This window comes from Micromys minutus (assembly GCF_963924665.1).
Source record: "Micromys minutus genome assembly, chromosome: 18".
Classification (NCBI taxonomy): Eukaryota; Metazoa; Chordata; class Mammalia; order Rodentia; family Muridae; genus Micromys; species Micromys minutus.
In genome coordinates this window covers 44605626-44632787 of record NC_137953.1, presented here as the reverse complement: position 1 = coordinate 44632787, position 27162 = coordinate 44605626, and the positions used below count along the sequence as shown (strand labels likewise).

General features: G+C 44.6%; 1 protein-coding gene across 3 annotated transcripts; it reads left to right on the top strand.

Moving 5' to 3' along the window:
* The first annotated feature begins 270 nt into the window (after window positions 1-270).
* On the top strand, window positions 271-27117 carry BPGM (bisphosphoglycerate mutase). 3 transcript variants are annotated; one of them, XM_080932535.1, is made up of 4 exons: window positions 8839-9023; window positions 9122-9188; window positions 9861-10521; window positions 24720-27117. In XM_080932535.1, the coding sequence occupies exons 3-4, from the start codon at window positions 9921-9923 to the stop codon at window positions 24896-24898; spliced, it is 780 nt and encodes a 259-aa protein (XP_080788661.1). In that variant the 5' UTR covers window positions 8839-9023; window positions 9122-9188; window positions 9861-9920; the 3' UTR covers window positions 24899-27117. The 3 variants fall into 3 exon arrangements, with proteins under 3 accessions (XP_080788662.1, XP_080788661.1, XP_080788663.1); XM_080932536.1 differs by lacking the exons at window positions 8839-9023; window positions 9122-9188 and adding an exon at window positions 271-388; XM_080932537.1 differs by lacking the exon at window positions 9122-9188.
* The last annotated feature ends 45 nt before the right edge of the window (window positions 27118-27162 follow it).

Below are 27162 nucleotides of genomic sequence, written 5' to 3'. Positions count from 1 at the left end.
GGACGGCAACGCCGGCACTATGTTTCTCAATTGTTCCCCGCGACGCTCTAGGGTTTGGGTCTCTGCCGCTAAAGCCCGCCTGCCTGTACCCAAACTACCATATTATTGGTCTATCCATGTGCCTGTTTCCCTATTAAACCAATCATAACCTAGCTTCTTACCCGAGGGATTTGAGAAACCGGAAAGAACCGCGGGCCGATCGCCGGCCAGAGGGCGGGGCCATGAATGAACGACAACGCGGTCTTCCAATAAGCAGCGCCATCGGTCCTGCCCGTTCTGGCTTATGGGCTACAAAAGAGCGTCGATGCCGGCGGTAGCGATGAATTCTCCATGGTGCCTGCAGCACAGCGTCGCTGAGGACTGGCTGCTACTGGTGGTTACCTTGCAGGTGAGTGGCTTCGTTGTAATTGTTACAGCTGTGAGAATTGTCTTTCTTAAGTGGCTTGGTGTTCTATCGTGAGAAGGCCGGTTGTTACCCTGCCGGGCTTTAGTGTGTGGTGGAAACTGGATGCCTGCTTGAAGCGGGGACCCTCGCGGACACACCAGGTCTCAGCTGCCCCTTTCTCGGAGTGCATCTCTCAGGGACAGTGAGTTCTGTCAGCTTGTGGGATGGTGTGTGTGAACCCAGCGGTGTAGTGATGGTGGCTTAGCAAAGTTGAACTCTGCCTCCTGGATGGCTCAGGTGTGGCAAATTGTCTTCGCTAGCAGATTCCTGGAAGGAAGCAGGGCTCTGCACTGTATGTAGGGTGAAGGCAGACCTGTATCCTGAAAGTGTTGGTCAATACGTGGAAGAGGGGAAATGTCATGGAAGGCAAAGAGGTTGCATATTCAGGAATCCCAGAAGCCATATTACAGGTCACACACACACACACACACACACACACACACACACACACACACACATGACCACCACCATGGACGTAAAGTGTAATTTCTTTTTGTTCTAAGGGAGAGGAACAAGTATTTCAGTCAAAAGAGATGCAAAATCGTAATGAAGTTTACTATTAGACTGTTATAGCCCCCTATCTTCTAAATGAGGAAGGATTTATAGCTTGTGATTTAGGGGATGGTTCTAGAATATTGACTAATAGAATTCCGACTCCTTTGGAAAGAAAAAAGCAAACGGTTACATTTCATCAGTAGGAACAAAAGTTTCTATAATAAAAGAAGTCTTGTCAGTTTGTCTGGAAAACTCTCCCCGAGTTCAGTGCTAGGTTTTACCCATCTTCCAGTTGGTATGTTATATCACAAACTACAGATACTCCCAGAGTGGAGTTGGAATTTTAAAACATCTAAGCACAATGAATGGCATAGTGAGAGAACAGTGAGGAAGAAGAAGCCCTGACACACCCGCTTTAGTCCAGAAGTTGTTACTGTTTTAGTGATCATAAGCAAACGCTGACTTAATTTTCATACTAATTTTTTTATGTGTATGAGCTTTTTGCCTGAATGTGTGTATGTGTACTCCGTGTTCGCCTAGTGTCCATGGAGACCAGAAGAGGGTGTGGGACCCTCTGGAACTGAGCAGATGGTTGTGAGCCACCATGTAGGTGCTGTGAAGGGAACCCAGGTCCTCTGGAAGAACAGCAAGTGCTCCTAACCACTGAGCCATCTCTCCAGCCCAGTTTCCACATCTTTTAGAAAAGCAGAAATTATATTTCTAAGGCCCATACCTTTATTAAACTCAACATAAAAATAAAGATTATTAGACAGTTTTCACTTTCAAATCTACAAAGAAGATCTTGGTGTGTTGATCTCTGCATAAAATCTGTAGCAAATAAAAGTGCCCAGCCTCAAGGACATATTCTTTTGTGTCCATATTTAACCTGAACCAAACCAAGCAGATCATTGTAAAAGGAAAGAAGGAGAGTATAGAAATCTAACATAGCAAAAAACCAAAATGTCATCTTTAATCTCATTACTTGGAGGCAACTATTATTAGTATTTGGCTATTTTATGTTTAGTTTCTTTCCATTATTACCTTTTATGGTTTGTTGAGATTAATAGGGCTGTTTCACTTTAATGAGTTGTTGATCCATCTAAATTCAGCATCCACGTGTTCACTTTGTATGTCTGGAGAACAGAGGGCACAACATGCTTGCACTAGTGGCTTCCTGGACGTTCTTGGAATTGAAATCAAGTGTGAGGTGATCTATGGAGAGAACAAAGGTACTGGTATCTGAGTATGGTGCCATACTCCTGTAATCCCCGGACTTAGGAGGTTGAGGCTAGAGGATTGCTGTAAGACCGTGGCCAGCCTGGGCTACACCTCGAGACCCTGGATCCAAAGATGTCAATAATAGAACCCTTACATGAAAAAGATATGGCGATAAACTACTTTAGCATGTGAGTTTAACATCGACCTCTTCACTGATGCATTTGGGCTGCACACTGATAGTATTTGATGTGCCCCTAGGACTGCCTGATTCACTCCACCGTCCCTTTCACCCACATTTGATCGCAGTTTGCTTCCTTCCTCTTAAGTCTCCTGATTAACCTTTTCCTAGATCTCATGTCTATCCGTATCATCAGCCCAGTAGAATCTGATGGGCTTGTGGTCTACACCAGTCTTCATGAGTGAATTAAAGCCACGTCCTTTCTGCCTCTCACTGTTTGCTAGAGCTCGTCACCACAATTCATTTAATGTTCCCTAAGAGAGTGATGCTTCTGTTATATTTATGGACACAGAACTTGGTGTCCAAAGACTTTAATGTATTCATTATCAAACTGTTACCACGCTGCTAAACTGTGCATCACCGTGAGCCTTTTAACCTTGAGCTTTTGAGATTTGATGGACACAGTTTATACTGACAAGCCTACCACCCTAGGGAAGTAACTGGAGATAGAAAAGAGGAATCTTGAGTGGGTGTTGCACACCCTGTTGATTCCAAGCAGGCTGTAGCAAGTACTGAAGCTCCGGCAAAGTCAGATCTCACTGCTACACACGTGTACCTCATTCATGTAAAGAGAGCTGCTGTACCTGCTGTAATTTATTTTCTTTGTAGCCCACTGTGTGTGTGTGTGTGTGTGTGTGTGTGTGTGTGTGTGTGTGTGTGTGTGTTAGATGTAAGGGTCAAGGATGAGGGTTTTAGTGAGAGATACCTGTGAATGGCAGTGAGTGTCTGGTGCAGAGGTGTTCTTAGCCCTGCACACACAAATAGAAAAGTTACCATATCAACCTTTAGGACAGCAGTAGCAATGGGTTCTTAAGTGCTGTCAGGACTCAGTTTATATTTAAACAGCTGCTTGTTAAAATACTTGAAACTCTAAGGAATTAAACACTGGGTTTCATTTGCCTCAAAAGTGTTCCTTTGTAATTGATTAGAGAAGTCAGTGGTCTTTCTTGTCCTCAAATACTGTCAGCTCAGCTCCCATAAGGTTAGCTGCCTCATACAGTGGCAAGTCAAGGTTGCTTGGTCTGGACTAAGGAAAACCTCAGTATTCTGAGGTGGCTTTTAAATGTTTAATTCTTAAGAGTAAGTTCTGGATTTAAGAGATTCTGGTCCCAAGTCCCTTATTTGATATTACTTGGCATACTATTGCTATTTTGAAAATGGAAGACAAAAGTTTTGGCTTCTGTTTTCCACCGTGATTTATCTGTCTCTTCGTGAGTTATAATACAAGAGTGTTAGGTGTACTTTACTTTTCAAACACCAGGGGAAGGAGGAAGCACAGTCCTGTTCCTGGCCGCGTTAATCTGTAAACAGAACGAGGGAAGAACATGCAGATGGATGTGGTTTATGGTGGGGAGAAGGGGGAGCAATAGCAAGAAGGGCGCTGCAGGTCTGAAGGCACTTAGAGGCTCTGAAGTGCACGTTTGTTCCCTCAGTCAGTCAGTTTCCATGCCAAGCGTTCACCTGTCAGCTATTCCTCTGTCTGCCTTGTCAAAAGAATCTGTTTGAAGCACAGCTTCATGGTGGCATTTATAGGAAAAAACAAACAAGCAAGCTTTGGTTTTATAATCTAGAATTTCAACATATAGTATATAAGGAATATAGAGATGAAATTTCAAGGTATAATGAAAGAGCTTCATTATAAGTGGTGAAAAATCTGAGTCACCTGTCTTTTCCCCCCTGTACTGCTAAGACAACTGGATAGCTTCTGCCTCTGAACAAATCTACATTCACGTTGTATGAAACACTGTAACATGATTTACAAAGAGGGTATGTCAAATGAGAGAGCACGTCTGTGGGAGGTTAACCAGTGAATCATTTCCCCATAGCTCCCCCTACTGGCACCTGCTTCTAAATACTGGATTGAGCACAAACTGGGGCCTCTGACTGCAGTGTGCTCAGTGTTTACTTCTGTGAGGAATAAAAATAACTCTGAATGGGATTCCATGACCCAAGGCACTTTGCAGTGCTGGCTAAGAGTACAGATGGTGGTTTTACTTGTTTTGTTTCTTTGAGGCAGGGTCCCACTGTAAGCTGGCTATTTTATAATGCTGGAACTACCCTCTGTAACGGGGCCCTCGGTTAGGGTCAGAAACACTGGTGTGAACAGCGCATCCGAGTGTGAGTCTAGCTAGGGATCTGCACACCAGAGCCTTCTGGCCTGTTTTTTTTTTTTTTTTTTTTTTTTTTAATAGCCCACAAGATATAAATGAATGTTTTTTTCTCATTCCAATTGTTGAAATTAGCCTACTTAAAACAATATATTACATGAAAATGATGAGAGATTCTAATCTTGATGCCATCATCAAATTACATCACATTTACTCACGCATGCGTTGTGTACAGAGACAAAAATCATACAGTTGTACACATTATGACGGGGATCATATTGTCTGCAGAGCCCAAACATTTTTTTCACTGCTCGGATTTTTCTCACATTTATTCCTCCTCAGCAGCCATCTTCTTGGCTCGGGTTGTCATTATATGTCACCAGGGTTTTCTGCAAAACCCCTCACAGCTAATATTTGGATTTCTCTGTGGGTATACATGTTGCCTGTGTGCTGTTCAGCCTTTAATGATGTCTCAGTGTTTATAGGAGCGTTTGTGTTCTTTGGCGCAAGGTCCTCCTTGAGCCTCTATTCAGTTTTATCTTTCTGGAGTAGTCTCCGCCTACTTCCTGATTATGCCCTAGAACAGAGTGACCATATAATTTTCCAAATGGGACACTTAGGTGTGAAAAGGGCCTTAGTAATAACTATGTTGGGGAAGGGAAAAAAAGCATAAAGCAATACTGTTTTAGGCAAATCAGAGTGAGTAGCCAGCTACTTACAGCTCCCCAGTTTGAATGGGCCTCCTGTTGTCTCTGCACCTGTTCCTGACTGTTACCTTAGGCTAGAACTCCATTTCTTTTTTATATCAACCTAAATTTAAATATCTTTCCAAATCCACCGTAAGAATGCTATGACCATGAAGGGAGAGATACTTTGTCCTTCCTCTTCCTCTTTTATGAATAAAGAGCCTCCCTAATGTCACTTTCACTTGCTAGTGACACAGTAGCAAGTGCACTGTGCGTCTGTAGGCACAAATCGCCTGGAGCCTGTTCTCTTCACAGGCTTACATTGTGCTGTGCCCAAGTGGCATTTCTGCACATTTGACAAATGAATCAATTGACTGTGCTGGGAAGGCTGATGAGGATTTGGCTTGCAGTGTATGAAAGGTTCACGTTAATGTGTTGAAAGTAGTGAGAAAAAAACATGAGGTTTCTAGGTTGGGGGCCAGAGCCTTGGGTTGCAGTGTGTCAGTGCAGCAGGATGGTTTAGGGCATAGGCGTATCCTCGGGGACAACTGAGACTCAACTGTAGTTCTGCCATTTGCAGCCTATGCTACTTTTGTGAGTTACTTTCAGTTCTGCATCTGTAAAATGGGCACAGTGGGGGAATACCCCATGGATAGCAGTTGAAGGTTCAAACGTGCACCCTGAATTAAATGCTGTGGTTAGGACCCCCTACCACCACTACCACCCCCACCACTACCAACCCCCCCCCACAACTACCACTCCACCACCACCACTACCACTCCACCACCACTACCACCCCACCACCACCACTACCACCCCTCCCACAGCCATTCCCCCACCACCACTACCACCCCCCCAACACCACTACCATCCCTACCACCACTACCACTCCCCACAGACACCAGAGATAACTGGGGTAGTATAAAGTAGAGATAAGACCAGGGTGTGAAGTAGGAGCGCTGGAGGAAATGCAGTACTGAACTCCTAGTGGGTTTCCCCTGAGGAAATAGTTGGCTTAAGAAGAGTCCAAGCCCTGAGAGAAGACGGTGTCCATGTAGAAGTGACTAGTTGTGATCTTTTGAGAAATCACGTCAGTCCAGTAGACAAGGCACACATTTGTAGGTACAGTCATGGTCAGAGGACAAAGAAAACAACATCTAGGACTCAGGAGATGGCAGCCATGTGCAAATGTGAAAACCCGAGCTTGGATCTCCAAACTCTCTCTTTATACGTGTGTGTGTGTGTGTGTGTGTGTGTGTGTAACTTGCTGAGAGATTAAAAAAGCAGCCATGAGAACAGCTGCAGGGTGGGTGGTGGCTTTACCCAAAACAAGATGAAGCGAAGATGAAGCCCGAGGTTCTAAGGGAATGGGTTTGATGTGGGGATGAGCGGGCTTTATTCTCAGTTGTAAAGACTGGCCTGGTGAGGCTCGTCGCCAGCAGTGACAAGCTAAGCTCTCCTCAGTGTTCCCGTGTTTCAGTGCGTTTTCTGAAGTGGCTGAGGTGGTACTGTGAGGTGAAATCCATGAAGCCTGGATTCCCAAGCCAAGACTACAGCACGCACGCACGCACGCACGCACGCACGCACGCACGCACGCACGCACGCACGCATGCCTGCCCTGCGGTGAGGAAGAAAGGACAGGGGTTATAAAAGAACTCCATCTCTTCATAAGAGTTGCCGTCGCCATCCACACAGTTGTCAGACGTCAGCACTGTTGTACTGCCTGCCGTTCAGTGGCCCCTTCTGCACACTGCACACATCAGTCTTCCCGGTACAGAGTTTGCAGGCCTGGCCCTCAGATCTAATGCTAACCATTTGGTAGGCCAGCTTCAACAGATGTTAAGAGATGTCTTAAAGCTCACAAACTCAGCAGTGCCTTTGCACACGTTTGCCAGCTAGTTAAGTAGGAAATTAGCCGTACCAAGTAAGAGAGTAGAACGTTGTGTTTACCTGAGAAGGATGCTCTAATTTAGTGTTGTGTCCTGTGTTCACCTTCTGTGTGTCAGACTGAAGGAAAAGGTGTGTTTGCATAGTTTTATGGTTCTCCTACTGTTCTGCTACACTGCCTGTCGTAAAAAGAAATCAAAATTGGTTTTTTTTTTTTTTTTTTTTTTTTTTTTTTTTCCAAAACTATTGAAGCAGTTGTAGCAGATTAAACACTGGGAAGCTTGTGGTAGGTGTCTGAGTACTAATGCCATCAATTTGTTTGGTTCCCTTGATATCGTTTGTAATCCAAGACTGTTTTTGTCCGCATGCCTGTCTTCATTTCTCTTTCATTGATGTGATAAAATACTCACACAAAAGCAAATTGAAGGAGAAAGATTTATTTACCTCACAATTCCACATTACAGCTCATCACTTGAAGCAAATTGTGAAGCAGCAGTCACTCCCATCCACACAGTGGAGCAGAGAGAGCAAGGTGACGTATCTGCACCACTGTTGTCTTACAGTCCTGGGTCTCAGGCAGGGATGCCCCCACCCACAGCGGCTGAGTCTCCCCAACCTCAGTTACACACCCAAGACCATCCCACAGGCACGCTCAGAGGCCGGTCTCCTAAGCGACTCTGAATGTCAAGTCCACAGCTAAGCCGATGCTGGTCTTCATTTGAAGGAAAATGTCTTCACTGTTTAGCCTGGAGGCTTCTTACTTGGCACGCCAAGTTAAAGGCTGACGCAGAGGAACAGTTGATAGCGTGCTCCTCATTTCTTACCCACAAAACAAAACACATGATTTGCAAGATTGGATATGGTTTTCAGTAAGTAGGCTTAAACTAGCTATTACTTGGCTGATAGAGACTTTTGAAAACAAGAACATAAAAATACCTTTCTTGGGGCAGAAGCATTTCTTGGGTTCAGCATTTAAGAGCACCGGATGCTCTTCCAGAGGACCTGGTTTCTATTCTTAGCACCTGCATGGTGGCTAACATTGTCTGTAGCTCTGGGGATCTGTCACCTTCTTCTGGCCTTTAGCATTACCAGCCAGAGATGTACACACTGACAAAACACCCATACCATACACAGAAAAAGGTCTATCTCTGTGTGCTACACACATCCACATGAATTCATTGGTTGATCTTTCCCAGGTGAAGCTGGAACTTTATCAATGTGAGTATCCCCTGGGCACAGTCACCAGACAAGGTGCTGCCCAGATGATTTTCATCCCCTTCTCTCTTTGCCACCTCAGTGCCCCCTAAATCTGAGAGAACAGCACTATGCTGTCGCCCTGAAGTTTCCTAGCCTTTTGGGGTGCTTCCCCCTGAGCCTTGGTTCTTCTAGGCATTGGGTGCATCTCTGGCCCATATGCACCAAAATGCCAAGCCCAGTGCTCAGCAAGAAAGAGAATGATTTCTAATTCTTGTAACCTTTCAGCTGCTTATAAACCACTTCAGCCATCATTGCGACTTACTCCTGAAGCCTTATTTTATTGAAGTGTTTCCCCTTCAGAATCCCTAGGAATTCTTTAAAGAGAGTACAATCAAGGCAGAGTCCACCAAACTAGTCACTGGTTGTTATATAACTGTGGATGAATCACGGCTTAAGCAGGACAGAACATCTCCGGTTACCGGGAGTTGCCAAGAATGGCAGAAGCCAGGCAGGCCCTGGTGTTCATATAATCTTTGCTGCTCAGTGTGGAAAAAAGCCCTGGGTGGAGCTGGGAAGTGCCAGCCGAGTAGCGTGTCAGCGGTGAAGCAGTCTTCAGAGGCAGACTAATGCAGCCGGGTCTCCAGGTTCTCTGGGGACATAGCATCAAGCACCACAGCATAAGGGAGTTCGGACTTGCTTTAGACTTGTTGTCCAACTGTATTAGATTCTCCTTACAGTGTGTGGCTGATGTGAGTAGAATTTCTGCAGGACTGGGGAGGAGGAGGAGGCAAGGCTGCCTTATCAGCAGCGCTCAAAAGGACCTGTTTCTGTTAATCTGTTTCTGCAGGCGGCACCCTCAGCTGCTTACATTTGATAGCTTGTTTTGCACCCGGATTTATTTCTGCCAACAACAGGTGAAAAACTGCTTCTTTGACCACTACAGTTGCTCTTGTTAAGGCCACTTTATAGCATTTATAACTTTATTTGAATGTCAAACTATACCTTATATATAGGGTTTGACTGTCTTCCTGTGCCCTATGTCTGTGAGCCTGTAGCATCAGAGTGCTGTTTGCCACCTGTCAGATGTATGACATAGGTGTAGTACTTCATTGAGGTAACCTGTTTTCCGGTGTCCATAACGAGGTAAAGCTGGAAAGACGGAACACCCTGAGAGAGGATACTTGCGGTGTAGCATCAGCTGCTGGGAGCTGGGCGTTCCCAGGACGGGGCATTCTTTTTGAGATCTATTACTCACTCGGCTTTGTCTTCTCCTTAATAAGCACAAACTGCCACTTCGGTAGAAACACACCATTAGAATGGAGCGTTGTCATTTTATGTCATACAATTAGCATGCTATCTAGCCATCAGAAAATTTTAAGTCAACGAGGCTGTCTGTAATTATCCGGAGTGTTCCGGTGTGTGCCAAAGTGTTTGATCGCCCGTTCTGTTTGACGTCAGACTGTTCAAAGGAATTTTGGCTTATCTTAGAAACTGGCTGTTGTGTAATTAATTGTTCTCCATTACTGGCTCATCATTGAGGCAGCAATATGATATGTATTTTTTTTTTTTTTGTCTTCTCTTTCTAGATATAATTCTGTCGTTGAACATCATCCCATTGAGAACTCCGGGGCTGTTCAGCCAGCAGCATGTCCAAGCACAAACTTATTATACTAAGACATGGAGAGGGTCAATGGAATAAGGAGAACCGATTCTGTAGTTGGGTGGACCAGAAACTTAACAGTGAAGGACTGGAGGAGGCTCGGAACTGTGGGAGGCAGCTCAAAGCTCTCGACTTCCAGTTTGATCTCGTCTTCACATCCATCCTCAACAGGTCCATCCACACGGCCTGGCTGATCCTGGAAGAGCTGGGGCAGGAATGGGTGCCTGTGGAGAGCTCTTGGCGTCTGAATGAGCGTCACTATGGAGCCCTGATCGGTCTCAACCGGGAGAAAATGGCTTTGAATCACGGTGAAGAGCAGGTAAGGCTCTGGAGGAGAAGCTACAACGTGACCCCACCTCCCATTGACGAGTCTCATCCCTACTTCCACGAGATCTACAGCGACCGGAGGTACAAAGTGTGTGATGTGCCCTTGGATCAACTGCCACGTTCAGAAAGCTTGAAGGATGTGCTGGAGAGACTTCTTCCCTACTGGAAGGAAAGGATTTCTCCGGAAATACTAAAGGGCAAGACCATTCTGATATCTGCTCACGGGAATAGCAGTAGAGCTCTCCTGAAACATCTGGAAGGTACTGGTTTTCTGTCCCGCTTCAGAGCTTGCTGAGTGTGGTTGGGTCTTACTCTAGAAATTGAGCTACAGTGTGCTACCCCGTCACTTCATAGCTAAGAAGCCATTGTTCTAGAAACCAAAACTCCTGTAGTCCATGGTGCTTGTGGTGGCTGAAGCAGGTTTTCAGACACCACCATGTATCACTCATGGGGGAAGGTCAGTGTGACAGAGTTGGGGGGGGGGTGGGGTTTCAGAGTCAGGCGTTCCAGTTAAGACCTTGCATTTCTGAGCAGTCACAGTGATGGCTGCTGCTCTGGGGCTCTGCACTTGAGAGAGCTCTGATCTGAGGGTCACGTGCCTTCTGCTGTGATGCGGAGAGGCTGAGGAAGCAATTTTACAAGTTTATTTGAGCCTTTCAGGTAAATTGTCTAGAATCCAGTTTCGTCCGTTTTTTTCCTTCCCATTTCAAGAGATCGCGGCTGTGTTTTCAGCCGTGGATTTCCTGAGCAGTTCTTTGCTTCCAGGTTTCCAGACCAGGCTGAGTCACTGCTGTGAGAACGTTAGAGGGGAGGAAAATCAAACAAGTGGCTTGTTTCCGTATCTCTGCTAAAGGCTCGGAGAAGACCAGGAGCCTCCATTTCATTTCAGCCACTTGACGTTGTGTTCTAAAAACAAGGACTCTGAGCTCACCATTCTGGGGTGCTAGTGGTGTTCCTCACACCCACCGCTGTTCCTTTGACGGTTGTGCACCGTGTCTTCCTGCAGGCTCAGAAAGGCTGAAGCCCTGTGAGGTGGCGGACATGGTGGCTGACCACAGACCGATGCGGTCTCTGGGAGGTGCCACGGTGAACATTTTCCAGATGGCTATTTTGCCCTAATTGTTATGGCACGTGTTATCTAGACCCGATTGATCACTTGGTGATCACTTGGATACCCGACGCCCACTCGTCATGAAGAGATCTAGAATTTACAACCTCTATTAGCTATTACTAAATTTATTGAATCACTTGGTGCTTATCCTTTTGTGTCTGTTTATAATTTATTTACTCAAGTATATACACGATTCTATTTTTAATTGTTCAGGAAAATCAAAATGTGGTTAAATTATGTATAACTGCACCATTAACAGACTACAATTATTTATTGTTTAAAAGAGTTGAGGGTCCTGTTAGGAAAACAAATTGAAATTTAAAATTTCAATGTTTCTGACAGAATTCATATTCTACGCAGCCCCTTTTACAGGGATGGAATTTATGTTTTGGTCAGGCTTCCTTCCCCAAAGAAAGTACTACTCTCCTTCATGGGGCTTCTTTTCTCTTAGCTGAATGAGCCCTAATGAAAGAAGTTTCCTGCTGTTGGTACCATTTACTCCTCACCTGTCTACAAGGTTATATCTCTTTAAGATGTTTCTGTAGCCCCAGATGTGCCCACCCCACCTCCTACCCACAGCGGCCCGTTAATGATTTACTGTTCGTGAGCGATCTTTGCAAGGGAGCTAGGAAAATGTCTCACCATTGGTGGTAAAAGAGGCAATCACTATGGGAGAGATAAAGGGAAAATATGTTAGAGATGAAATTAGACCTTTAAAAAAAGTCCACATGCTGGGTGGCAGTGGTGTATGCCTTTGATCCCAGCACTTAGGAGGCAGAGGCAGACCAGCCTGATCAACAGAGCAAGTTCAGGACAACCGGAGCTATACAGAGAAGCCCAGTCTCAAAAACGACAAAAAACTAAAACAAAAAAACTTGTCTATGATTAAGGGAAGTTTTAAATGAATTAATAATTTATTGAAAAAAATGATCCAGTCAAGCAGTGTAATGTGCTTTGAAAAAGAATGTGCAGTTTTCTAAAGGGGTTCAGAGCACTCCACTCAACACCCAGCCGCCCCATGCCCACATTCACACTTGTAGCTATGAAATGCCCAGAGCAGGGCGCCTACAACAACAGAAAATCACTTCCTGAACCTAGAAGTCATACATTTGAGGGGTAGGCAGGGCTAGCCGTACCTCCAGCTTTGCACCTCCAGGTACTGGTAGTTGCTGGCAGTCTTTGGTATTCCCTGGGTTTGTAGACCACCATTCCTGTCCTCACCCCATGGAACCTGTGGGGTTAGGGGTCCTTGTTCAAATGTCTTTATGTTCTAGAGACATCGATATATATTATTAAGATGAAGTCTGTCCTACTGACCTCATTTTAACTCGATTATTTCTTTTAAAGACCTGATTTTCAAATAAGGCCACATTCTAAGGTCCTGGAGGTTGAAGTTTCAACCCCCCCTCCCCCCGTGTCTCTCCAGGAACACAGTTCAGTCAACACCCAAGAGAAATGAAAATTTCCACACTAAAATTTCTTTACAACCTTTAATAACAGTTAATAGCCAAAATAAGGTAGAACAACGAAACTGTCCAACTAATGAACGGGCAAATTAAATGTTCTCTGCCACAAAGCAGTTTATTTTTTTTGGCAGTGATAAGGAATGATGTGCCGTATGTGCTGAAATGGATGAATGCTGAGATCATTCCATTGTGGGAAAGCTAGGCACAAAGGATTCTTTATAGAATGTCCAGAAGAGAGGCTGGAGAGATGAAGAGTACTTCCTGCTCTTCCAGAGGACCCAGGTTTATCTCCCAGCACCTATGTAACCTATAATTTCAATTCTAAGGGATGGGATACTGCTTTTGGCTTCTGAGGGCACCCACACACGTGTGTCATACACTCAATGCAGCCACACACGCATACACATAAATAAAAATGGATCTTTTAGACAACGTCCAGAATAGGTGTAAATCGAGAGTCAGAACTCAGAACATGTGCCTGTTGATCAGCCTGGGGATGCCTGGAGTCTGGGAGGGCCAGTGGGAGTGACTTGATCCTGAGTTGCTTATTCGGTGATGAGACTTTTCTAAAATTGATTGTAATTGTTGGCAGCACAACCCTGCATGTGTATGAAAAGCCATTGAAATGTACACTTTAAATGGGTAGCTTATATGTGAATTATATTTTACTAATGCTATAAAACACAGTGCATTAAAAGCAGAAAGGGTATGTTTAATGAAGAATGACTTAGGGCAAGTATGTGAAAGTGATAATAACACAGGCATATATAGATAATGAATATAAAATCAGAACGACAAAAACAGACAGCAAAGGGCTTCCAGGGCTTTCTCCCCAAGCTTTAGGCCACACACTCCGGAATGCCTTCCTAAAGGTCGGCCATATAGGAATATAGGATTCAGTGGGCTTTCAGAAGCTAACAAAACCGAAATGATCTTATTATAACTTCAGCCCTTAGCACTGTAGATAAATCTAGAAAATGGTTTTATTTTGTGGTTCTGATCTAAGGTAATGGAGTTAGGATGAGACGTAAAGACTGACATAGGAAGTCTGGGATCATGAGAAAGGCAGAGGGTAGAAGACGTCTTGGGGGAAAGGGAACAGGTATAAAGGGTGTAGAGAATAAGAATGGGAGGTTTGGTGCAAGGGAGAGTGAGATTTCCTGTTAGGGGAATGCACAGAAGCCAGAAGATGCAGGTAGACATCAGTCCGTAACCCAGGCAACAGTGGAGTGGATACACTGATTGAATTCTGACCATAGGAAAATAAAAAGGAGCCTTTGGCTTTGGCTCTTGCCTATCCTTTGAGATTTTCCTTTTTGGCCTGAAGTAGCCCCTGTTGGAACCACTGTTAAGATTCATTGAGTTCTTTGATGTTACCAGGCCTCTCCAGGTTGTGGACTGCCTACCTAACATGAAGTTATTTCATGTGTGTGAAATAGGCTGGTTTATTTCATAAAATAGTTATCTGTTTTGGGGGTGCTCAAAACGCTCATCTCTACTTGTCTTTACCTACCTATTGAAATTAAAATCCAAGTGTTCACACTGCTTCCTAGGCACTTGAATCATGACAGGACCCTGTAACAAGGTAAGGCTGTAGAGCATCTGAGAGCACTAAAAGGTTTCTGAGTGTACAACAGTAACAAAATTAATTCAATTCAAATGTACAATGACTCTGTGTGTAGCATTATAGGGTTTCACTGCAGCATTGGTTTAAAACACACAAGGAAGAATTAAGCATGGCTGTCTTCCCAGGATCTAAAGAAATGGTGTACTGAAGGATAGATACTGTTTCTTCTACATCATCTTTGCTCATTTGATGAGATTTCAGCATCTCAGAATTCACTCACCAACACAGGAACGCCAACCTTAAGCCTGTTTACTTGTATGTGGAATCTTCAGCAGGTTACGTTCATAGGGTTCTATGTGCTATTTGATAGCACATTTCATTGACTTTAGACGCTACCTTTGCTCTAAAAACTAGAATGACTTCCTCTGCTTGGAGGGTGTAGGGAGTTGAGGCACCCCATCTTCTCTAAGTAATCAGAGTGTACAGTGTGTGTGTTTATTATGAGAACTCACCACATTGCCAGTTTACGTTCTGTAGTTGTTTGCCCCACAAGATCCATTTTGGGTGTTTACTAATTATCTTGATATAATTACTATCACCTTTTATTTCTGGAGGTACCACAGATCAGCCAATAAATTACCAAGTCATTTTCCTGTATGGATGCTTTCTTTAGACTTAGTGACTACCTAGAATTCATTAGAATTGACAGTCTTTGAAATGCATACTTCCTGTAAACACAAGAGTTGCCAAACTTACATTGATTTAAAAACAAAGAAGGCAAAAGTGTTTGTTGAAGATGCATCTGATTCCAACTTATGCTTTCTATAGGAATAAATATTTATATAAAAATTTCCCCTATAAAATAGGGGCTTCTAAGGACTTGGGGAGTTTTCCCTGTGTAGTCTTTAAGTGGCTTGGCTAGCAGAAAGCGTGCTACCAATTATAAAGCTACTTTCTCAACTGTTTAAGAACTAACTCAGAGATGGGAATGGCAGTGACTCCTGTTAAGTAACTGCAATATTGTTCTTCAGTCTGCACACAACCTTCACCGATGCTCTGTCTACAGGGGCAGCGTCTGTGTGCTTCAGCTGTGATGATTCTTAGGGCGCTTTGTTTTCTTCTCATGTATTTGGTGCCATGGCGTTACTGCAGTCAGAGCCTGGCTGTCCTTAGAACCAGGACCCAGTGTAGTATAAAACACCCAGGAAGGCCTTGCATGGCTTGGCCATGATGACCCCAATCTTCAGTCAGAATTGTCAACTCTGCCCCAAAATCCAACTTACTCAACTTCTAAACAGGACTGCAAGCAGAATTGTTTCATTTTAACCTATTCCCCCTGAAAAATAGCTCTTTCCTTGTGTATTCTTTATTCAGAACATTATAGTGTCAGCAGCAGTGTCAGGAGCATCCCTAGCAGGTAAAGCATTTTTTAAAAAGGTAACTTAATACAAGGAAATGAGTCTTTAATTATTGCTGCCATTGTAACACTGGTCTGTGAATGGCACACCCTAGCACAGCTGTACAGAGACCTTTTTTTCCTCTTTTTTTTTTTTTTTTTTTTTTTGAGCTTGTGCTTCCTGCCAAGCATAGTCTAGACATTTTACATAGATATCTTGTTTCATGTAGAAACCTGAATGTGGCTTTAAGCTCCTTGGAAAGCAGTAGTTCAGTATGGGGTTGTGTTCTGTTGTTTACTGTCTCCATGTCCTATTTCTTTATTTTGTGGGATCAATCACTGGTCAGTAAGCTCAGCGAGCTGCTTTAATGAAAACAAGCAAGCTTTTCCTACCCCAGTACCATGGATGAGTCCGTTATGTCTTCGTTACATCATGCTAAGTGAGGAAAACTTGGCAGAGCCTGTTGTGTGCCGCCTCAGCCCATGCATGTGGCTGTAGGACATGCTGGCAAACTAGGGCTGCTGGGACTGAATCACACTCAGATGACCATCATCTGTGGAACACAAACTAAGGTCCCAATTAAGGGCACTTCACTGACTACACTGAATAAAGCAGGTCTCTTCTGAGGCACCGTTTCCACGACATTAACATTTAAACATCTACCATCCAGCACCGTTAAGTTTTGCCTAGAAAGGTCTGAGTGCCTACAGCTGCTGGAAGAGTCTGTTCATGGTTCTGTTCTTAGGGTGTTTTATGATTGACCCAAGAACCTCACACTTTCTAGACAAGCGTCCTGCCACTGAGCCACACCCTAGCCCAGCCTTATATTTTGTTAGTCCTGCTGGTGAGTATTACTTGTTCAGATTGTGAAGCCTTCTAATGGCCTTTCAATCCCAGACCTGTGACCTCTTACCACCATATTCCATAGCCTTACACTTTCATCTGTTCTTCCCCCACGTGCATGCACACATGCACACATACACACATACACACGCATGCACACATGCGTGCTCGAACTTCTGACATCATCTATTCTAGAAGTAGGTTATGAACTCGGAGTGTATTGTGTCAGCAATACAGTTAAGACAGTGTTATTGGTTGGAAGTTAGCTAACATTCTTACCCAAGGATCAGCACTTCAGTAGCCTTGTAGCAACATCTACGTCTGGCTCCCTGTCTGATGAGCCTGCCCTGTAACCTGCCCTGCCAAGTAACTTATTTCTACAGTAGCTTGACTTGTACGTAATCTTGAGATCACTTTACTTTAAATCTGAGAATGCTTGATACTCTCAGAAGACAAATGAGGCGTGGGATATTATATAGTAAGAAAGTTCCTCCCGGGACTACTTCACTGGGTTTTGGAACCATAAGTAATTACCTACGCTTTTGTCAGTGAGTCCAGGTTAAGGCAGATCTCACCCCCGACAAGCTCAGTTACGCTTCTTACAGAGCTGCAAGAGGACTTTCAGTGCCAGCGGGAGAGCTAAAAGCAACCCGTTCTGCACAGTTCCAGACAGGGGTGTGTTTCTTTTTCTTGTGGTTGGCATGGTCACTTCCTGTTTGTTTCCTGCCGGTCCACACTGAAGGAAAAGCCGAGGCCCTAAACTGAGTGTTGGATGTGGTCTGCACCTTGCCTGAGGAAGTGGATTGTTTAGTCTGGGTTTAAGCACAGGATTAGGCAGCTGCAAGACTGGGGTAAGAAAGAGTGGCAGCAAGAAATTTGTGTAAGACTTGGACTCTGTCCCTGGAGAAGTGTGTGCAGCTGCACACACAGCAAGTCAGAGACAAGGTGACGTGAAATGAGAGAAAGGGGAGGAAAGGTCAGCTAGAACTGGCTGCTGATGGTGGCTGAGGTGTTTGTCACCTTTGGCATTTAGTATGATATTTTCAGAATCGAAGAGTTCTAGCCCTCTTTCCTGAGAGACAAATAATTGCTTAGTGGTAGAGTTGAGCTTCCTTGTATGTAAACCTACAAGATCTGTAGTGTAGTAGCCTTTATTTCTAAGTAGCATAAGATTTTAACTATAGTTTAACCAAATGAATGAAATTATAATTATTTGAATACACTATTTAAATTATAAATTATTTAGGTGAATAAATTTCGTTAAGTTATGGTTAATTAAAAGTTAACTAAAATTGAAAGGTAACTACATTCCTCTCTCATTTTATTTTAAATCAGCAGCTGTTACTCTGCCATGGGTTTATCGTATTTAATACCCTGTTTTCTCTGGTTCCCTGGGGGCATCTTTTAATTGTATGTATATGAAACTAACATTTTAAAAACCTAAAATTAAATTTCCTTGTATGGTTACCTGTAAAGCAGAGTCTCTTCTTTTGGCTCTTACCAGTAATGGAAGAATACAAAGTTCTTGTCCCATAAATCCAACAGGGAGGGGATGAAGGGGTGGGCGGGGTCTCACAGTCAACTCTCACTGGAGCTGGGCTTTGTTTTTACTTTTTTGTTTTTTAATCCCAAAATATGGGCTTTCCGTTTGGCCTTTAGCAAATCCTTCTATGTCCCTGAATGCTTCTTTTCCCATTTCCTGCTGATAAAAGATTTGTGGGCAGTTTAGAGAAAAGCCAAAGAACACACAAAACACATTTACTTTGTGCTGTTGGCTTGATCAGCACTAGGTATAAACAACTTTTATTCCAGGCCAGGAACTGTTTAAATGCACCCCCTAGTCCCCACCCACCCCTTTTCTTGCTCAGTTCATAATGAGAAAAGTGCTTAATCAAGGCTTCAACAATAAAGACTAGACTTGAATGGCAAGAAAGTTAGAGTCCATTCCATACAGCTGTATGCCCAGGGGCCAGTGATTCAAGTCCTGCGTTTATTTGGACCAGGGGCTGGAATACTGTGAATGAGTGAGGCACACAGGTTCTGCCTCCTGTCGCTCTTATGTATCTCTTCTAGTCTTTCAGAAATGTCCCCCAAAATGCACATCTGACAAGACCTTCCTTGGAGTGTTCTTATGCAAAAGCTTTACGCTGTGGAATCTATAAGCCTTATTCCTTAGAACCCGCAATCACATGTAAAAAAATCCACAGCTGGGTTAGTTACCAGACAGGAGGTGTGATACCTGACTACACGTTTTAGTTTCTGTTTGGTGTCCCAGTTGTGACATCCCTAATGTATGTGGCAGACCATGCATCCCCACATTTCCTGCCTCCTAGCAGGCAACCCACACACGCGCTGCTCACAGATGCACACACAACATTCTATTTCTGCTTGAAGAGCTGGAGTCCCGGAGCAGAGTTCTCATTCTCAAAGAACTCAGAATCCTGGCAGACACAAGTGCTTCTCCCAGAAGGCAGTGGATGGAGCGTCGTGGTGGCTGTACAGTGTCCCGTGGCCTAGTTTGGTACAGTGCCTTACGGGCGTGTTGGCAGGTACGAACTTCTTTTGTGAAGTTACTCCTGCACGTAGAAAATACATTCATTTTTTACGTTTACTTTGGGTATGGATTAACTCACTTGGTCTTCTAAACTTTCATTACTTCTTATTTGAAATGCTCCCGTTATTTCCGGTAGTTGTGGTGAATTCTGAGAAGCTCCTGCTCAGGATTTAAAGATGGTCTAGGTATTATGGTAGTCTAGGCTCTCCAAAGACTAGGGTAGAAAACCTCTAGTTCAAGGCAAGCCTGCCCCACATAGTTAAATGCTGAAGACACCAGGTATATAAGAAAGAGATGGCTTCAGAGGGACCGTGATGGAAAGGAGGTAGAGAAGAACCTGGGGCCGAGAAAGCGTTCCTGAACTCTGCTAGAGTTTGGGGAGCCCTGCCATTTGACCCGCAGCACTGCATAAAACCGGGTGTGGTGGTGCAGGCTTGTCTTCATAGCACTTGGGGTGGAAAGGAGAATCAGAAAATCTGAGTCATCCTCAGCTACAAAGTGAGGTTAAGGTCAGCCTGGGCTACATGAGACCTTGTGATTAGAAAAAAAAAAAATCCAAAGCTGAGCTAGTTACCAGACAGGAGGTGTGCTGTCTGACTACACGTTTTAGCTTCAGTGTGATGTCCTAGCGGATGAATTTAAGAGTGTTATGTGTGGCATCTTTTGTGCTGGTCCGGTTTGGTGTCGGGTTGTAGTGCTGCATTGTTCTAACTTTGGGAGCTCTGTTTACTTAGCTTTCTGAGGAAGAAGCATTTGGTATATGCCAACTTTTAGTAACAAGTAATGGCTTCCCTGTGGTTTTCTTAATTTGCTGTTTTAAAATGTCAGCTGCTTGGGTCTCCTTGACTGATTAGTAACCAGTCTAAGTATTTTAAGAATTTGTAAGTAATTAGTTTACTCTGTGAATAGCTTGAGGCATTATTAAAATAGAATGCTAACTTCATTGGAAACATTTCCGTGGCACGCTATAGTCTGGAGGCCTTTGTTTAGTGGACCCACACAAGGATGAGTCCTTAAATAAAAGCAAGCCTTGGGCAAGGACTTGGCCTCTGGCTCCAGCTGTAGCTAAGTCAAACCACTGAGTCCCATGTTCTGTGCTCCAGCTACCTGATGCAAACCTAGAACTAACTTGCTTCTAAGATCACACAGGGATCCTCTAGACCATCTGCTCCCTGGGCTTAGCAGTTTTAAGCTCAGACAGACTTGCTCTTCTCCTTTTCCTATTAGAACATTGAGACTGATGTCCAGTTAGCACCCAGCCTGTCACCAGAGCTGAGCAAAACTCAAAACCATCTCTTTCACTTCTGTGTTAGAAACAGCAGTGGACGAGGCAAATGGCCAGGGTTTAGGGCTGAGTATAAGAACGCTTCATGTTTGTAGCCTTAAGAGCCTTGAGACTTGAAAGGCCTTTTGGATCTGCTTAGTATTTTTTTTTTAACAGCTGTACTGAGCTAAAATCCACATGTAACTGCCCCTTAGAATGTTTTTTAGTGTATAGTTAGTTGTCTTTAAGTAACCACAGAGGACAGTTCCAGACATCCCCGAAGTTACCAAAATCTGTAGATGGATGTTCAAGTTCCTTACGTGAGACAGCGTGATGTCTGTATGTAGTTTATGTCCATTTCCTCGGATTCCTCAGAGTGTTTGTAACACCGGAACTGTGTGAATCGGTGCTCTACTCTAACGCGTAGGGAGTGACAAGGGGGAAAGGTTTAGATTGGGGCAGATGCATTTGTTCCCAACAGTGAATCCATATGTGAGGGTCCCATGGATGTCACTGATGTCCAGTCATCAATCCATTGACAAGGCGTTTGGAAGGAAGGACGGCATTGATCAAGGGATATTAAGTTACAGTTGTAGCAGAGAAAGAAGTTCTGTTGTGTTGTTGCATAGTAGGACTACAACAGCTCGCTCATGTTCAGGACTGCTAAGAAAACTAGAAGAAAGGGTTTTGAATGTTTTTATTATAAGGAATAATGAAAATGAAAATATATAAGGTGTGTTTAACTTGATTTAAACATAAATTCTTTTGATTTTTCCCAAAGGAAACTACACCTTCACTGCTAGTGTTTCCTTCTCCCAGCCCTGGGCAGCTGTTAATACACTTTGAGTCATTATGGGCTTATCTGCTCTGAACATTTTCTGCGGAAGGATTCATAAAATAAGTAGTCTTTTGTGACTGGCTCCTTAGAAACCATTTACTTACTGTTGGGAACTGAACCCAAGCAAGGCCTTGTGGGTTTTCTGCAAGCGCTGCTGCAAGCTCTCTCTCCCCTGCAGTGTTTAAACTCCCCTCAGTGTTTCCTTATCATAGCATACACCCGTACTTCATCCCTGTCTAAATAATACCCCACTGTACTGCCCAATCACACCCGTCTGCTCCTTAGTTGGTAGGTATTTCAGGTGTTTCTACATTTTGGCTATTAGCAGTACTTCTGCTGTGGAGATTTATATATAACTTTTGATATGGACATATGCTACATTTCTCTTAGGCATATGCCTGAGGTATTGTCAGGCTGTTTTCCAAAGAAGCTACAGCCTTCTGGCCTGATTTCATACAGCATCATAGTTATAACTCCTCTACCTCCTTATGATGCTTGTTGACCATCTGACTTTTTACTGCGGTCATCTCACTGACATGAACGTGTATCTCTTGGACTGGAACTGCCTCTCCGGGAAGAGCAAAGCTGCCGGCAGTCCTCTCCGGTGCTCTCGGATGCTTTATTTTTTGAGAAACGTCGGCTCAGATCCTTAGTCTGTTATTTTACTCCCTCACTCATCTTTCTCATGGAGATCTTTTTTCTAAAAGTCATCCTCTTGGTAGTGCTGAGGATGGAATCCCTGTGCGTCCTAGGCAAGCGCTGTCCCACAATCCCAGCCCACATGTGTGCTGAGGGAGGCCGGAGATGTTGGGTCCCCTCAGGCTGGGGTAGCAGATGGTTGTGAGTGCTGGGAACAGGAACTTGAAAGGGCAGTAAGTGCTCTTAACCACTGGGCCAGCTCCCTCCCTGGACACTGTCTCAATTTTGAGGCACAGGGGTTCTAACATGTCCCTATGATTTTTGTAAAAATCAATAAAATTGTCCTACTCTCTGGGTATCCTCACGACGGTGCCCTTTGAACCTGGTGATTTTATATACAGATTTCATCTTCCTTCTCTGCTGCTGCTGTGCTTTCGTGTTGTCTAATTCAGGGTCAGGAGGGTTTGGCTCCTCCCCGTGTCTCTGTGTGTGCGTGTCCTGCTGAGAAGACCTCAGTACATCTGCTGGTCATCAGTTGATTGAAAATGTGAAGGCCGATTTTGTTCTCACTTCTCTCCTGGTGATCCATTGCCCGTAGCCGTGTAGCATCTGCAAGGTCTGCACTCTCCTGAGTCCTGGACCTTCATAGGAAGTTTTGAGAGCTGAAACTGGAATTCCTTCACTCTCGTGAGAGTGCTCTGGGTTTCCCTGTGAATTTTGAGACTGTATCGATTTTTGCAGAAAGAGCTGAAGTTTTGTTAGGGATTGTGTTGGGTCTATAGATTAACCTAGGAAAAACTGGTGTGTGTGTGTGTGTGTGTGTGTGTGTGTGTGTGTGTGTGTGTGTAATAGCTAGAGGTCAACTTGAGCTGTCTTCCTCTTTTCTCTAGCACCTTATTTTCTGATGCAGTGTCTCACTGAACTTGGAACTCAGCAGTTAAGGTGGCCTCGGGGGTCAGCTTGTTTCTATCCCTGACATCACAGACACACTGCCGTCTGCAGTGTTGGTGTGATTCAAACTCAGGTTGTCATCTTTCATGGGAAGCACTTTAAAGACTGAGCCACCATCCTAATATTAAGTCTTTCAGTCCATGAATGTAGGATTCCTTTGAATAGGGATAATTCAAATTATATGCTCTTACATCATCAGAGTTCCAGTTTTAATTCACTGGCGAAAATCCATTCTGATGCTGCTGCTGTGATTAGGATTGTGTGAGTAATTTCACTTTCCTGTATGGTGTCTGCACTGATGGTGGAGCTGGAAGAGAGGCAGTGGATTCCAAACCCTCGGTGGTCCTCTGGCTCCGGACCACATGCTGTGGGGCCAGATGTCCAGCCCCCCTCCAGGGGAGCCATGTAGCAGCTGCTGCAAAGCCAGCTAGCCCGCTTTCTCACCGACAGTGTCAGAGGGCTCTTGGAATCTAAGGCTGTCACCTCTCCACTGAGCAGCCAGTGCCCGGGCTGAGTGCCTCTGCTCTTACAGCTTCGGGCTGTGGTGGCAACCTTGTGTGACGTTGCTGAGTAGGACAGAGGCTCTATAGGGCTCAGCAGTGGGTTGGCCACGTTCTGCTTAACATCTGTCTAGAAGAGGGTTCAGAGACAGGAAGGAAAAACACTCCTGCATTCCTTCTTGTGTTATTCTCACCTAAGCTGTGTCTTCTACCCACAGCCCTTTCAGAAGAGTATGAATGAGTAGATATGAATATCTTACTGAACGTGTCACTAAGATATGGGAATGTTGGAGGCTCAGGAAGGAACACAGCTTCCTAAAGTTAGGAATCTCCCCCACGGGTCTGTAGCTGAGCATGTGCGGCAGTTTGTTCATAGATGCCATTAGGTGGCTCTTCTGGACCTAGACAATAAAGAGCTACCCCATCAGTAAGGGCCCAGGGTGATGATTCCAAGATTCTCAGCTAGTACACCCAGTTTTGACCAGTGACTAGTTAGAATAGCAGGGCACATTTATAACTAACTGGTAATCGTTTATTCTGCCACTGCCAAGTGAAGACAAACCCTTGTCCCCTGCTCAGAACTGCACCTAGCTTCTTGCCATCAGTGGGGAAGAGAGCCCAGTGGTTAGAGCCTGCAGGTCTGGAAAGGCGTGGCATCCCTTCTTACAGTATAGATGGTGTGAACACTTTCAGCTGCCTTTTAAATGCCTTGGTCTCCGGCTCTCTTTCTCCCTGCATTTTGAACTCAGATTTTGGTAGGTACAGGTATCCAGATTTGAATCCAGGCCCTGCTGTATTCTATGTACAATCTTAGGTTCTTAGTGCCACACCCCATAGCTTATCTCCCCATAGGATGGTAAACACATGACTTATTGACACATAATATAGAAAGTGCTTAGGAAAAAGCAAAATTTACAACCACAGCCATCCCTACTCCTGTACCCATAGTTATCTTATATTAAAAAATATTAAATGTATCGCCTCCCCACCTACCAACCACATTCTAATCGTGTGAATTAGGTTCAGTGCTTAATGAAAAGCCCTCATTTTAAGACTAGCATTCAGAAGACAGTTTCCTGTTTTCTTTTATTCAGTTTGGATAAGAAACAGCCAGGGATCAGTTGCCTCAGAAGGAAACACACAATTCCAAGACCTAGCACTCTGCCTAAGCCATCCTCTGTTCTATTTCTTGGTGGTGCCCCTTGTGGTTTCGGCGTGCTTTGGGGCTCACAGTTATTATGGGACAAGTTCAGGGTGCAGCCCGACAGTTAAGCAGAACACCCTGCCGAGTTTGTCTAACACCCCATTTCTTCTCTCCGACACGACAGGTATCTCGGACGAGGATATCATCAACATCACTCTGCCCACTGGAGTCCCCATTCTGCTGGAACTGGACGAGAACCTGCGCGCCGTTAGGCCTCACCAGTTCCTGGGCGACCAGGAGGCCATCCAGGCAGCCATCAAGAAAGTGGATGATCAGGGGAAAGTGAAACAGAACAAGCAATAAAGTGTGGCCGGGAGAGTGCGGGGTGGCGAGCAGTGCGTTCCAGTGCGGGCTTCTCCCCCACCCCCTCCTACTGGCCCACTTTCTCCAAGGCTAGGCTGTGTGGTAGAGTTTGTGTAGATAACTGGGTAATTTGTCATGGCCCAGACGATCTTCAGATGCTGAAGAGCTTTGTTTTTAGCCCAACTTAACTTTTCTGCTACTCCCGTTCGAACTAACCGTGCAAAGTAGTAGCCAGTGGGGTTTGACGAAGGGTGTTTTGTGTTTTGGAGACAGGAGATTCTGTAAGAAGTGGAGGTGAAGTTGCTTATCACTTAACAAGGCGTCACTGAGATACCACCAACAGGCACTGTCCGGTGAGCGGGTCACCATTTTATTCAGTGACTTCTGAAGGGTGAAGACTACTAGGTAGCACTCGGGCGGCTTAGACCAAAGGCCCGTTGAATGACAGAGTCCCAGATGGGTCCTCGGGAAGGCATCTGAGCACCACAATAGCACAGGCCCTTTGGTTTCCCCAGCCCAGTGCCGTCCTGTTTGTTGTCAGTAGAAATCAACTTCAGCCAGTTAGAAAGACCAGGATCTGCACAGCTTCGACAATACAATTTCTACTCTTGTTTCATTCTTAGCTCTTGAACTTTAATCTTTGGGGGACTTAACAGATTAAAATAAAGCTTTGTGACCACAAACAACATGCACAAGGTGTGTCGGGTGTGTATGAAGTTTAGATGGGCCTCTCTGAGCCTGTCCAAGGATGCTGTCTCCTGTGACACTCCAAGGGTTACCCTTAGTTCAACACGGACTACTCCTGAATTGAAGGCTGGCTTGGGGAACTCGATGGCCGAGCTGGTGATTTTATTCACCTGAGCAGGATGATGGCATATGAGAGCGTCTCCTGTACATATGTTCCTCAGCTCAGTACAGAAGACTACAGTCTGCACCCTACTTTAGGCGGGCTGTGAACAGAAGTCATGTGTGTGTCCAGGTGCTGTGTGACAGTCACCAGTTCTTTAGTGCCTCCCTGGTCCTGTAGACATGTTGCAGACAGTACTGATAGATTTGTATCACTTTTCATGCTTTTTGCAGGGATAGATTAGTTTCCTTGTATCCGTTTCGTAATAAAATGGGCCTTTGATGGAAGCCAGTTCTAAATCCTTGCTGCCCCCAGTGTTTGGCTTTTGAGTTAGTTTCTTTAGGGATTGGCAGAAAAGATGGCTGAAGAGATAAAGCATTTGGAATCTTAGAGACTTCTCGAGGCGATTTTGCCATTACTTTCTGATATTGGCTGTTCTTGAGATTTGACTGCTATATATGTGATCAGGGGAATATTTTATGGGGGAAATGCACATAAACCTACTGTTAACAGCTGGACTGCTCCAGCCTCAGGACCAGGTAGTGAAATGGTTCTCTTTGCCTTGTTAACAGGGATCTGGGATTCCTGGAAGTGGGTCTGACCTGCATCCTAATCTCACAAGCTTTCTGACACTGGGACAGACTTGTGCAATTTTTCTTCTAAGGCAAGGGAAGGCGGCCTCTCTATAAATGCCCTGTAGTAAGTCATCGTGGGTTCCCTGGGGACAGCTTGACAGGTCTCCTCTGCTATGTTCAGTGTGGTAAGATGAGGCAAAAGCCAGAGCAGCAGTACCTTCCATGTGTCACCATGAACATCCCATGAGGAGTTCTGTTCCAGAAAATGAGCGTTTTTGCAAGAAGAGTAGTATTGCCATTGAGATGTCAGCCACCCTCCTGATAGGATGCTTTCTGATGTTGTTTGCCTCAGCAACAATGTACAGGAAAATCTTCGTGATCTATTTCCAAGGTGGGTTTTTTGTTTTTTGGTTTTTGGTTTTTTTTTTTTTTTTTTGCCTGCAGCCAGCCAGCAAGCCCTTTCTCGTCTCAGACGCTTGCCCGCTCTTACTGAAATGCAGCATCTGTTGGCCCACTTCTTTATTCTAGTGGAGGTTTCAGATCAAGCACCCGCCTTCCCCAGAGACACATTGTACTGTGCAGGTACAGGTCTGTATTTTCTTAACCCCTTTCTGACTTTGACAAAGCGAACCAGAGGAAAGCAGCCTGACAAGGCAGGAGACGTCTCATCCACGCTGTCATTTTAGACATTTTTATTCTATGGTGACATGGAAGAATCTTAACCAAGTTCAGCTTCACACAGGGAAAAAAAAAAAAATCACCCCACCGTTTCTTCAGCAGGGCAGGCCCTGGTCATATTTTCTGGTTTTATCTTTTGTATGATTGGTTTGTTACAAAATTGG